Raw genomic sequence first — 14,509 nt, forward strand, 5'->3', positions numbered from 1 at the left:
CGTTCTTCCAGTGGTGGGACTTGAAAAGAACAGAGGAGCTCTTTGTGCATCAGGTTTTCAAAAGAAAGGAACGAAGAAGCCCAAGTGCGTACTTTAAATATTTTAGCTGGCAATGCATTCATAAAGAGGAGTGGCCACATTTCATGAAAGAGATAGCCAAGCTGGAGCTCAAGAATTATTATTATTATAAAGAGAATTCCCAGCTACACAACATACCCCAGTGAGGGAATTACAAAACAGTATTCCAGAAAATATTTTTTGCTACTCCAGTATTGATTGGCAACATGGTGAAATAGTCAAGAAATCTTCCACTGGTTTTCTTAGTTAATGGAGGTGAACTGAAATAACTAGGTGGAATCCAAGATGCAGGCTTTTGGAAGAGGATGTCACAACCAAATTGGAGAGGAAAGTCTGGTAAAAGCCCTACATACATCAGCGCATCCCTCTTCATACAGTTGTGTGTTGTGTATGGGACACACTCACATCAAGGCCTCAGTAAATACTGGGCCCAAGTACTGCTTTCCAAGGTCTTTAAAGGAAAGAAAAGCGAAAAAAAAAAAAAAAAAAAAAAAAAAGGAAAAGAGGAAGAGAAAAGTTTTGGTCCCAGATTTTGAGTTTGTTAGAAAATGTACATTCATGTTTGGTGAATCAAAGAATCTTCTGGGAAAAGAATTAAAGTAAACAAACAAAACATATTTTTTTACAGTTGCTTATTAACTATGCCTTTTCCCCTCCATTACGCTGTTTCACACTCATTGCTTCCCTAGAGCAAAGCACTTAGTATGTAACTGTTTCAACAGACTCCTTGTCAGCCCTCAAAAACAGAAGCAGTGTTTCTTAAAAGCCCATGTTTTCTAAGGCCACTAGAAGATCTGCCAAAAGATTTGTAGTTGGTGTCTTCGTCGGTTGATGTTGAATAGCACTATTAATCTCTTGTTTCCATTACAGGTGTACTTGGCGTCTTCCACCTCGGGTCTTAATCAGGCGACTGTGTCTGTGGGAACACCGGAGGTCTCGGCTCCGTTTGGGAACCCAGCGTGGTTTCCAAGGACATTCACAAGGACGAGGAGCTCTGAGTGTAATCTCTTATGATAAGTGTGTCGTATTTGGGAGACGATGGGATACAGAGGGCCGACTCGGACACTGGCGAGTTGGGAGTGGTACTCCCCGAGTCCACCGAGTCTCTGAAGGGGGACGGCGGGGTGAGAGCCACCAACTCCTCCAGGTCCGGCTTGCCGGCCGCAGCCTCGGGCCCGGCCGCCGGGGGCTCCCGGGCAGCGCCCCCAGCCGGCGGGGCCGCGGCCGCGGGCTGCGCGCCGCCGGTGACCTCAATGGCGGGCAGCGGCTGGATCTCGGCGAACGTGGTCATGGTGGTGGGCAGCTGGATCTCTTTGGGGATCAGGTAGGACGAACAGAGCGGGGCGCCCGCGCCGGGGCCGGGAGCGGCGGTGGAAAGCATCATGGAGTTGAGCTCGCTGATGTTGGCAGTGAAGCGGGTCACCACGCTGCTGATCTGCTCCATGAGCGAGCCCTGAGACGAGCTGCTGCGCGCCGCGGGCTCCGAGTGCAGCGACGGCAAGTCGTCGTCCGTGCGGCCGGCCGAGCCCGCGCGCTGGCTCAGCGTGCTGATGGGCGACGGCGAGCGCGGGCGCGCGGGCGCGGGGAAGTGCTCCTCGGCCTCCACCACGTCGTACAAAGCCTTGGGGCCGGCGTCCGGGGCCTCGGGCCCGCCGCCGCCCGCGCCTGCGCCGCCCGCCCCCGCGCCGCCGCCCGCGCCGCCCGCGCACAGGCCGCGGCTCTCCGTGCTCTTGGGGAAGGGCTTGATGACGGCCGTTTGGTTGGGGTTCTCTTTCTTGTTGATGTGGATGGACAGCCGCTGCCACAGGTGCTGCCCCCGGCTACTCTTCTCGTTCTGCGCCCACGTGACAGATTTTCCATTGGAGCTGCGGAGAGAAGGGAGACAAGAGGTGACTCCGCGAGGCCCCGGACGGGAGGGCTTCCCCGGTGGTGGGCGGCCGTGGGACTCGGACTGGGGAGGACTTTTCTTGTTTTCTCAGGAAATAGGGCATCAAAGGACACCATGGAAAGAGATCTTGGACGTGGCTTTTGCTTGCTTGAGTGAAAGGCTGCTTTCTTGTATCTGGTCTTCTGTTCATCATGACCACGGAAGTGTGTCAAAGGGGATATTAGTGTGGATAAAGGGCTGTGTATGGGGATTCTGCAGTAGTTCTGAGACCACTCGTGAGTGCAACAGCTGGTTAGGCTGCAGACCTAGAAGCTAGGTCTTGCAGTATTGTGGTTGTGTGCAGACGTTCCGGTGACAGGGCACGGGCTTCCCAAAGTTGGCAGCCTCTGAAAGGAAACAGAACTAGGACCTCAGCTCAATCCAGTGATCAGAGGGCAGGGAAGGGGTAGGAGTCAGGGGCTACCAGGAAGTAGATAGTGGTTCCAATTCAGTTTTTATTCTGCACGCCCATGGTTGGTGCATTTGACTAGGGATTTCTGTAAGAACTCCTGACTTTGAACATGTTTGTACTTGGTCTGGCTTATCTGGTGGAAGATACAAATTCAGTGAACACATATACTAATTTGTAATTAATTAGAACTCTTCTACTTGGTAGAAATTTCCTCACGTATTTATTTTAAGGCCTAAAACTTGAATAACAATTCTGGGAGGGAGCATGTAGTGTTATTGCCTTTGGCACCTAGCGTGTAGTTTCGAATTAGGGTCTCAGTGAGTGTTGTCTGACTGACGTGGTTTCTTAGGACCTTTCTCCCTCTTCTTTTTCCCAAGTAGTCCTTTTTCGTCTCCACTCTGGGAAATGAAATCTGCTCTGGTGAAGAAAGCCTCTAATGGGGCTGATGCCTCAGCCTCAGAGCCTGACTGTGCCTTCCCTACCTGGAACCACAAACTATCGAGAGCCTCACCTATGGTCAGGTGATGTGCTCTGACCTTCAGGGATCTTATATAGAGAGATCCTGGTGTGATTTCCCACAAAGGAATACAAGATCTCTGTAACTAGGGGGTCTGCTACATGCAGACAGCTCTGTTCTAGGTGCTGTGTGACCAAGAGATAGACTTGGGCAGTCTCTGAACAGAGGCTTTGACCACCCAATTTTATCATCTCAGCTGGTGGCTATTAAACTTAATTGTGCATAGGACTCACCTGGGGTATTTGTCAAATACCCGGGTGAACCCCAGGAGATTCTGATTGTCCAGATTGGGTTCCGTGGATCTATGCATTTTACAGGCACTCAGCCCCCTGCTCCCTAAAGTGATTCTGCAGCAGGTGTTTCACAGACTGAGAAGTTCTAACAAGAAGTTATCCTTTCTCTCTGGGTTCCCATTGCTCCCTTGGCCTCCTTGCTGGAGGGCTGACCTGCAATTCAGACAAGGGACTGAATTGTGTTTGGAGCCCACCTGCCTTGGGACTGCCAAATGCAACTTCGAGATTCTCTTTTGCTTGAGACGTCCACTCCCTTGATAAGTAAGGGACCACTGTTTCTGCAGCCCCTATAACAACATGCTTCCTGCCTCTTTCCCACACTGCTCCCCATGTCTTCATCTGTCCCTTTCCACTTTGTGGTCTTCCTTTCTCTGCTCCTTGCACTGAAATCTCATTCCATTTAATATACCCAGTGTATTGCAACCTGGTGTCCTTCAGAATTCTTGAATGTGAAATGTCCTCCACCCTCACCCCTTTTCCTGCAAATAATGAACAAATTATTTCCAGGTTTGGAGGTTGCTGTGCATTCTCAGCACAGCAGAAGGGGCCCTGCCAACCTGTTAACTTCTTTCCCAGAGAGTTTCAGGGTTTGTTTTTATGTTTTTGCATTAACCTGACCTGCCACCCTTTATGTTTTCAGCGCAATACTTTTCTTTTTCCCAAGTGTCCACTAACTTCTGGAACATGGCACAGAAGAAATGGGCCAGATGATTTATGGGATTTGATTGGGAGGATGGTTGCCAACAACCCCATTTCTCTCCTACTGGCAAGATAAGAAACAGACATGTCCGGAGGGACAATTAGTTTTTCAGGTAGCTGAGGCCACTTTTGATACAAAGCATGGGCTAGAAACTAGAAGTATAACTGGATTCATTCTACCAAGCTCTAGGAAAGTTTTTGCTCCCAGCACAGAGAGGTTTTGATGGAACGTAACTTTAACAGTGACACTCATTGGAATCACATGTAGCCGGGCTCCAAAACATGATAGCAGATTGAAAAACCTTTGGGTTTTCAATGTGGGAGAAGGAAACTGTCCTAACCAAGCAATCTGTACAAAGTACTGCCATCTTTCCTGGCCATGTCTTTGCTCACAGTGTCACAGGGTCTGTGGCCACCTGGGAGAGAGTGCACCAGACATCTGAATAGCAATGGAAATGGACACAGGACACACCAGAGACATGGAGTACAAATCTCACCACTTCATTTCATTTCTTGGGTCATGGAATATTTTTTTCTCCAAAGCAAATGGAGATTCTTAAGAAAAAACTGACCTACAACAGACGTTAGTCTGTTTATCAGTAGACTGTAGTTTCTGTGAAGACAGGGACCTTACCTACCTTGTTCACTGGCACACAGCAAGATCTTAATAAGCATTTGATGGATGAATAGGATTCTTAAGGCAACAGGGCTGTTGTGTGGTGTATGGAAAGTGCAATGGACGAAGGGTCCTAAAATCTGTATTCTAATTCTGGATCTGCCATTCTGGATGCTTGGAAAATAATAATCTCCTTAAGCCTCAGTAAAAAAAAAAGCAGATAGTATATCATTTGGTGAAGATTGTTTTGAGGAGATTAAATGAGACAATGAAAGTGAAAGGCTCTGGTAAGGAGAAGGTATCTAAGGTGTTATTTTTTGCATTCTGTGTGAATACTGAGTTTCAAGAAACAAAAATAATATATTACAGTCGGCCCTCTGCAGTTTCGCATCTGCAGCTGCAACTGAAAGCAGTCAGGTCTAATGTTGGTTGAATCTGCGGATGCGAAACCTGAGGATACTGAGGACCGCCTGTATTCATTGTACTATGCCGTTTAGGTAAGGGATTTGAGCAGCTTGGGCTTTGGTCTCTGCTGGGGCTCCTGGAATTAATACCCAGGGGATACGAAGGGCCGACTGGACCCAAGTCTGTTTTGAGCTCTGGTTGAGGAACAGAGAATTCAGTGCCAAGTAAATATTTATGGTAAGGCCATAACATACTTCTGGTGTTCCTTCTTACTCTGAGCGATTGCACCCAGCTTTGGAGTTACAGGGCGTTTTATCTGCGGCGCGTCTTTCCTCACCCTATGCTGTCACCTTGGGTGAGCCTCTCCTCCGCTAAATTTAACATTATTCCACTTCCAAAGTTTACTTCTTCCTGATCTTTCGTTGAGCTGCCTCCTCTGCCTTTTCCTTCTTGTTTTACCTAAGTACTTCCTAGCTTTTTTTTTTTTTTTTTTTTGATTTTTCCTTAATTGCTTTTTCTTGAAGGAAGCTTTCCTGACCCCGCTCCTGACTGGGTTAGATTCCCATTGTCCCTGCCATAGGCACTGAATAAGTCTTTGTTGTATGTCCATCTCATCTGCTGGACGGAGTGTTTTGAAGGCAGAGACAGAAGGTTCTTCATTTCCTGTTATATCCACAATACCCAGTGCATTGCCTGCTCAATAATATTTTTTGGCTAATAATTGAGTGGATAAATGCATTCCGTTTTAAAAAATTCATACTAATTACTTTTGTTAGAATTAAGTGTTAAAAATTCAATATTAATGAAATTCTTTTGTCTTGAGGATCCATCTACTTATATACCTCAGTGCAATCATTAGTACTCAGTGTGTACTGAAAAGGATGTATGAAAAGGTATGTCATAAACTAGTACAACAAGACAGATCTTGATATCTATCATGAGAATCACAGAGGAAGTGTTGATTTCTTTTTTGTAGTTCGTATATATCTGTTTTACTGAAACTTCTCAGTGATGACAGTTTATTGAGGCAGTACCAGTAGGGAACCCAGAATGTGGCTCCAAGATCTGGCCTTGATTGATGTTGGGCAAGTCACTTAATACCTTTGAACCTCTTTCCTTATTGGTAAAAAATAGAAGTGAACCACCCTTTCTGACCTCACGTGATTTCTGGGAGGAACCAAAAGAGCAATATACATTAGGGTGTTTTATAAAGCATAGCACCTCTGCAAGGGGTAATCACCATCAAACTTTCCATTCAATGGGGGTAAAATGTTGTTTATTAGTATTTAGGCTGATAATTTTTTTTTTTTAAACATCAGGATTATACATTTGTCCTAGGGCCTGAGGTAAGAAAAAGGAACAAACTTTTCCTTACCTGTCTACAGCACTTCACCTTCCCCAGCTAATATTTTGGGCATTAGAAAAGGAGGAAGAGAAAAGAAGATTGGAGGGAGAGACAGAACCAATGGTCTGCTACATCTGGGAAGGAGGACAAACTGGCCAAACAAAAGAGAAGAAGACAACACAAAAACCTTGGTCTTTGCAGGCACCAATTAGTCCTTTTGCCATATATAATACTATGTAGTCTAATGTTCTCATTTTTATGATGATTTGCTCTTTATTTCTGGAAAAACAAAAACAACAAAATTCAGCCTTTCAGTAAGAAAGAGGGTTATTAGAGGGTTAGGTTTTTTTGTTTGTTTGCTTTTTGTTTATATTTTGGGTTTGCCAAAATGACACCTTCTACCTTTATTCTCAGAAGTTTGTTCTCTCTCTTCTCTTCCATGTGGGACACTTAACTAACTTATTCATTAGTTTGGAGCAAGCAGGCTCCAAATGTCAGCTCAATGACCTCTCCCAATTTCTCTACTCATCCGCCAAAACCTGCAGGCATTAGAGCATACTGCCATGGCACACCATCGTTAGGAAGCAAATGTTAATCAAGAGAGAGTTTGACTCTCGAAAAACTCTAGGAATTTAGAATTTTTGTGTTCATTTTAAATGGCTGTTGAATGATCTGTGTGATTTTTTTCCCTCAGAACTCGTTTAGGGTTTTATTAATGGCATATAAGCAATTAAGATTCTCAGAATATTTCACTGAATTAAAAAAAAAAACCTCGGCCCTTATCCTCCTTTTGTTATATTACATTGTTTATTAATACTTTCCTAAGTTGCATAGTTTCAGGGCATAAGAAAAATCAAATGTATCCTCTGAAAATCAAAAAATTATTTTTATGAAAAAATTATCTTCATTACTAAACCTCTCTTTTTTGTGATTTTGAGTTAAGGGCTAGCCAGGAGAGAGGTATAGTAAGGTTATGAGCTTCCTAATACAAAAATGTATTTAAAAAATACGAAAACCTTGTAACATCATTAGCAAATATGTCTTTGGAATGACATCAGACAATATTAGGTCAATAACATAATTTTATGAGGTAAGAATATTATAAGCAGGAAACTTGCAATTGCAGTTCCATTTTCTGCACATTTGCTTAAACTTTTATTTTTAATTAAAAAATTTTTTTAACATCTTTATTGGAGTATAATTGTTTTACAGGGGTGTGTTTCTGCTTTATCTTAAACTTTTATAAATCAGTCTATTTTGCTTTCAGTAATTTGTTTTGAACTACAAAATATGGAAATATAGTTTTAAAAAATACTGAGGAATCTGATATTGATTATATTCAGACATTCTAAATTAGGTGGGAGAATTTCTTTCTGAGCCTTGTCTAAAACCTGACATCTTGATTTTGACAATTACACTGAAAAACACACCGTAATATATAAGAAAATGGCAGAATCATCTATATAAGTTTACCCAGTTATATCATAAATGGATGTAAATAGCTATTTTGCTGTCAAAAACAATTTAAATGGCCAGGATGATGTATGCATTAGAGATGCACATATAGAGAAAAACACTTGGGTAAATGGAAATGAAGTCAAGGACTAAATTACCTGATAGAGGCATAATAATCAAAGCAATACCACTTGTTTTCATAGTGCTTTATAAAGCACTTTTAGGAACACTGATTATCAGAGGTTGATAGGATCAAAGTGTTTATCCTCCTTCCAAAAATGAGAACACCGAGACTCAGAATAGGTGATTTACCCAGGGTTACACAGAAAATGACAAAGCGGGGACTAATACCATGTCATGATTTTCAATTCCATTTTCCATGACAGTACACTGTCCATATTTGTTTTTTGAAGTGAGCTCTCCTTATTCCATGGCAGAGAGCCTCAGATGTTACTTGTGATGGTATGTGTGTTTAAGTAGATAAGTTAGTAGTAATTTGATTTATATTCTCTCTAACCCTGTATTGCTTTACTTCTTTTTTTTTTTGCGGTACGCGGGCCTCCCACTGTTGTGGCCTCTCCTGCTGTGGAGCACAGGCTCCGGACGCGCAGGCCCAGCGGGCATGGCTCACGGGCCCAGCCGCTCTGCGGCACGTGGGATCTTCCCAGACCGGGGCACAAACCCGTGTCCCCTGCATCGGCAGGCGGACTCCCAACCACTGCGCCACCAGGGAAGCCCTGCTTTACTTCTTAATCTTGACACTGCAATATATTTTGCAGTCTCAAGAAAACACCCTGCATCTCTCTTTGGTTGCTAACTCAAATAGCACAGGTTGATTGAGCACCTATATTTGTCAAGGGTGATGTTTGGATACCTTGATGATGAAGGCCCTTGTAGCTTACAGCCATATACATTAATATTATAAGGCAGTTTCAGCCTTTATTTTTTTCATGTTGTGATTCAACAGAAGACAGTTGTCCTGTGTATAGCACACTTATTTTCTCTCTGACTTATTTTGGAATACCAGTAAATGAGAGTGGTGTAATTTCAGGGATAATCTTAAATCTGCACTATTTTGAAAATTTGGTATTTCAACTAATATTGGTAGTAAGTGATTTGTGGTACCTTTGCCAGTGATTTTGATTTCATTGGTGCTTTTTGATATTGCGGCTGAGAGTTACTGATGTAAGAGACTTCCCTCAAAGAGGGTCTAATTGATTTCAAGAGAACATACTTACAGAATAAGGCTAACAATAAGGAATTACAGTGTTCTGATAGAGGTTGTTTTTCTTTTACCTAGGACATTGAAATGAGGAAGCAGATGGCCAGGAGGAAGGCTAAACATGAGGTGAGTGAGGGATGGTGGAGCATGGGAACAAGCAGTCAGCTCATTGAGTTCTTAGAGGGGACAGATCACAAGGGATTCAAAACTTCACAAGAAGAAATCATTTCTAGTGGCAGGGGGTTGGCCAGGGAATGTTGCCTGCCTACAGGAGGCAGATTGCACCTAGGCCTTGAATAATTAGTAGGTTATGGCAAAATCCAAAAAGAGAGTGCTAAGAATTGCTCTCCAGGAAGGATAGCAGTGACAGAAGTCCAGGAATCCACAAAGAATTTTCCAGGAAATAACCAGTAGTCCAGTTTGACTGTGTAGGTATAGAGCAAGAAGTTAAGGCATCAGAAGGTAGAGTTTAGACTTTTTTGTCTGCTGTAAAAATTCTTCCTGGCTACCCCTGACCTACAAGAGTCTTCTTTCTTCTATTGGATTGGCCAAAAAGTTTGTTCAGGTTTTCTGCAACATCTTACAGAAAAACCCAAACGAACTTTTTGGCCAACCCAATACTTTCTTTTGCTATTTTAATAACTCATTAGTAATCAGCCTTGGACTTCTTATTAGTGTCTGGAATAAATGGGTGGTCTAATATGTTAGACCAGAAAGATGCTCTGATTATTAGATGCATATGTCATCTACATGCTTGATCAGTCAATAAATGAATATATCAAGAAGTACCCATCGCTTTTCTCTGTTATTCTTCAACTGTAAGAATTCTCTGTTGTTATTTAATATTTTATGGATTTGATCTTCTTTCTCGAGCTCAACAAAAACAGTTGAACTCAGGAACCATATATGCCATAATCTTCTTTAAACCTTCACCACAGCTTCATCCATTGACCTTATTCCTTGCCTGGCCCCAGTCCTGGTCCTACTTCGGGAAGACGTTCAAGCCTAATTAATATTTAAGTAAATTAGTCCTTCAGGCAATGAGGAACCAAGAAGATTTGACACAAGCAATAGTGGTACCCAGAGTAGATCTAAGAGCTTGTTTTAATAGTTCAGGGATACAGTGTAAGATGCTAACCGTTGTGGCCAAAATGAGGATGGAAAGTAACATACTGATATGAAAACCCTTGTGAGAAAAAGACATTTGTCCTTGCGCTTTGGGTTTTTCTTGTTGGTATTAGAGGAATTCAGAGAAAGGGTTGCCCGCGGGGGAAAGAAGTTTCAAGGAAGGATTTGCAAATGAAGTAGAGCTTACCGAGGCCTTAAAGCCTGGGGAATGTTAAAACAACATGGATAAACAAGGTCCAGTTAATATACATCTCGCATATACGGCAAAGAAACTAATTCCATGTGTTTAACCCTGTGAAACCCTTCCAACAGCCCCGTGGTGGACTTTCACCTCTCTTTTAAGTAGCTGGAACGGGAGTAGTGGCTGCATGCTTCTAAGATTCCCTCAGAGGACATCTCTTAGCAGGCATTTAGTCCCTAATAAAGTCCTAGCAGGAAGAGAACCATTCAGCCCTATTGGAACTTACCTTTGGTCTAACAGCAGCGGAGGCCTTTTCAGAATGTTCCATGTCCAATCAGGGTGGGTTATTAAAGTGCCTGATGGTCTAGGATTGCTGCTACTTTCCCCAAGCTCTTATAAAGAGGAAGCATCTAACGAAGGGCATGCAGGAGCGTGTGCCAAGCAGAGGCAATTTGTTTGATCATCACAGAGTTTTCTTTCTCAAATTAAGCTATTTCTTTTGATCCATAATTCAGTAAGCCAGACTCAAAACTAACCTCCTCATACTGAGATATAAGTTCTAGGTTTAGTTGAGGTGCTTCAACTAAGATTAGAAGATTTTTTTCGAAAACAGGAAATGATTTTTTTTCCCTAGCAATCACTATAACGCCCAGATTGCAAGTGAGTAAAGAAAGAACAAAAGAAGACACAGCTGGGCTTCCCTGGTGGCGCAGTGGTTTAGAATCTGCCTGCCAATGCAGGGGACATGGGTTCGAGCCCTGGTCCGGGAAGATCCCACATGCCGCGGAGCAACTAGGCTCGTGAGCCACAACTACTGAGCCTGAGTGTCTGGAGCTTGTGCTCCGCAACAAGAGAGGCTGCGATAGTGAGAGGCCCGCGCACCGCGAGGAAGAGTGGCCCTCGCATGCCACAACTAGAGAAAGCCCTCGCACAGAAACGAAGACCCAACACAGCTAAAAAACTAAAAATGTACATAAATTAAAAAAAAAAAAAAAAAAAAAAAGAAGACACAGCTGTTTCGTGCCTGTGGGCTGAAGCTTCCAGAAAGACTTTGTGGAAGAATCCAGCTTGATTTAAACCTTGAATAAAACATGGGATTGGGATTGATGGCAAAGGAGAGTCTTGGAATGATAGTAACTCCCGTTTGAATAGAACTTTCTACTTCACAAGGTGTTTTCACCTGTTTTATTATATTTGACCTTCACAACAGCTGTTTGACATAGCACTTCTAATGACGTATTTATAGGTCTGTTCCTGCACAAAACTTGGAACACTCCAAGGGCAGCAACTACATGCATTTCCTGTGCTTAGTATGGTACCTGATGCAGAGTAGGTGGGCTGGGAGTGTCAAGCAAATGAAGTAAATTCTTTCACCTTGAGTGCTTGCTATAGACAGGTATTATTAACCTGTATTAGAGATGAAAAAATTGAGGTTTATGGAACTTAACTAAGTTGTCTAACTCAAAAGGCAGAGCAGTGCCTCAAATATGACCCTAAATCCAGATCACTGCCACCACGCAATGTTGTCTCTGTGCTGAGGGCCAAGACACACACTGAACCAAAGGGCTGACAAGACATACCTTTGTGGAGCAGCAAGGGAAATGGCAACACCCAAGTTTGTGTCCATAAAATGACCTGATAATAAATTCCAAAGCTCTGTGTCAACATTCACCTGAACATTCCCACCTGTTAGGATAACTATTAATCAAAAAAGTTCACAAAGGATAACAAGTGTTGGTGAGGATGTGGAGAAATTGGAACCTTGTGCAGAATGCAAAATGTTGCAACATCTGTGGAAAACAGTATGGAAGTTCCTTAAAAAATTGAAAACAGACTGCCACCTGATCCAGCAATCCCACTGCTGGGTATATATCCAAAAAATTGAAATCAGGATCTCAAAAGAGGTATTAACACCCCCATGTTCATTGCAGCATTATTCATAGTAGCCTAGCAACCTAAATGTCCATTGGTGGATAAATGGATAAAGAAAATGTGTCGCTTCTGAAGAGACATTTTTCCAAAGAAGACATACAGATGGTCATCAGGTACATGGAAAGGTGCTCAACATCACTAATCATCAGGGAAATGCACATCCAAACCCCAATGAGATATCACATCAGACCTGTTAGAATGGCTCCTATCAAAAAGAGAAGAAATAACAAGCATTTGCAAGGATGTGGAGAAAAGTGGACCCTTGCACACTTTGGTGGGACTATAAATTGGTGCAGCCACTGTGGAAGACAGTTTGGAGTTTCCTCAAAAAGTTAAAAATCACACTGCCATATGAACCCAGCAGTTGCAGCGCTGGGTATTTATCCAAAGGAATGAAATCAATGTCTTGAAAAGATATCTGTACCCTAATGTTTGTTGCAGCATTATTTACAATAGCCGAGATATGGAAGCAACCTTAGTCCATTGATGGACAAATGGATAAAGAAAATGTGCATAAAGAAAATATTATTCAGCCTTGAAATAGAAGGAAATCCTGCTATTTGTGACAACGTGAATGAAACTTGAGGGCATTATATTAAGTTAAATAAGGCAGATAAAGACAAATACTGTATGATCTCATATATACCATGGAAAGGAAAAGTATCTTGCTTATAATGTTCTTGTGGGAACTTAATGTATAACATTTGTGAAGGGACTACCCCAGTATGTGATGCATAGTAATTACAGTAATGGAAGCAATTGTTATTATTAGTCTTACTCATTTTAGAACATCTCTAAATATGTTATAACATTAATTTGAAGTTAACTTTGGGGAGGAGTGAAGAGAAGACTACTGCAGCCATCCTAACCTATGGCTCAGCACCAAGCTGGCCTCTGCTGTCCTGCAAAGGCAGGCTCTTTCTCTTCTGTAGACTCTGAATTTTTATCATTATACAGGGTCCTTCATTATCTTTCTTTATGGCCTTTGTTTTAAGGTTTATTTTGTCTGATACAAGTGCTGGGACCCTGTTTTTTTGCCATTTCTGTTTGCATGAAATGTCTTTTTTCCATCCCTTTGCTTTCAATCTCTGTGTGTCCTTTGCCCTGAAGTGGGTCTCTTGTAGGCAGCATATTGTAGGCTCTTGTATTTTTATCCGATCTGCCACTCTGTCTTTAGATTGAGCATTTTATGGACTCTGAATTGTATATAACTGTGTGCCTAGCTGTTGATTCAGGTTTATTTTATTATTATTTAGTTTCTATTACTCTTAATTCTATTTGCACTGGCATTGGTTATTTTTTGTGATATTAAATGAGGAGTTAATATGATAAATAATTGTTCTATGGGAGAGGGGTTCCATATTGCACTGCAGTGATCTGTTTTTCTGATTCTGTTTCCCGATAGACAATTGATTTTCAAGGGCATTAGTCTTGACTTGGTCATCCATTTATCTCCAGAGTCTTGGCAGTGCTTGGCTTATAGTAGGTGCTTAGTAAATGATCATTACATGGAGGAAGAAATAATTGAAGGAATGAGAGGCAAAAAAATCCCAACACAGATATCACATTTTGGGGTTACTTTCAAATCTGAGTTCCTTACTCATTTAACAATGACTATTATTACATTGCTGTTACTAGATTCCCTAAGGTGTTATTGAACAATTATACCCAGTAAAATTAGATGCTGCATCTATTAGGTGAAAATCAGTTACTCAACTGACTAGGGGTTGATCTTTCACATAATTGATATCATGACGTAGTAAAAATAACCGCCTACCACCCTCCTTCATTCAGGCACTGAATGGGGGCTTTAGATCTGTATCATTTGATTAAGGGGGCCCTTTCTCAAAGAGAGACTGGGAGACTCAATATCTGTGCCTCTCCTTCATGGGGTATAACAGGAGCACATCAGAATGCAGATTCCAAGGAGCACTGAGGTGGAATCCCCCTGCTGAGACAGGCCACAGTAACATTCATTGTTGAGGATTTAGCCAATCCCGAGAGCGGACCATCTCCGTATGAACTCCCACGTAACAGTGCTTAGAGAATTTCTGGTTCTTAGAGCACCTCCCTGTTTAGGACTCTCTTTCACTTCTCCTGCAATCAGGAAGACTGCTCTGAAACGCACTTAGACTGTCCACTGTGAAAATATGAAAAGGTGACAAGCTATGCTATAGTCAGACAGAAAGAAAAAGAATGTTCACAGAAAGGGAAAACGGCGACGTAGAATTTCAGGAAGCTAGAGTGTTATGGATACATACAGTGTTCCTTTTCCTTTCCAAGTGGGGGGGGGGGCGAG

General features: G+C 42.4%; 1 protein-coding gene across 4 annotated transcripts in view; it reads right to left on the reverse strand.

Moving 5' to 3' along the window:
- Positions 1 to 1,054: 1,054 nt before the first annotated feature.
- GRM5 (glutamate metabotropic receptor 5) overlaps positions 1,055 to 14,509 on the reverse strand; it is a 554,676-nt gene continuing 541,221 nt past the window's right edge. For 2 of the 4 annotated variants that reach the window (XM_007459683.1, XM_007459682.1), the window contains exon 9: positions 1,055 to 1,943. In XM_007459683.1, the coding sequence (XP_007459745.1) occupies positions 1,055 to 1,943 (889 nt within the window). The remainder of the gene's footprint in view (positions 1,944 to 14,509) is intronic. The other 2 variants (XM_007459684.1, XM_007459685.1) reach the window with 2 other exon arrangements.

The sequence above is a fragment of the Lipotes vexillifer genome, unplaced genomic scaffold, assembly GCF_000442215.2.
Source record: "Lipotes vexillifer unplaced genomic scaffold, Lipotes_vexillifer_v1.1 scaffold1069, whole genome shotgun sequence".
In the NCBI taxonomy this organism is placed as follows: domain Eukaryota; kingdom Metazoa; phylum Chordata; class Mammalia; order Artiodactyla; family Lipotidae; genus Lipotes; species Lipotes vexillifer.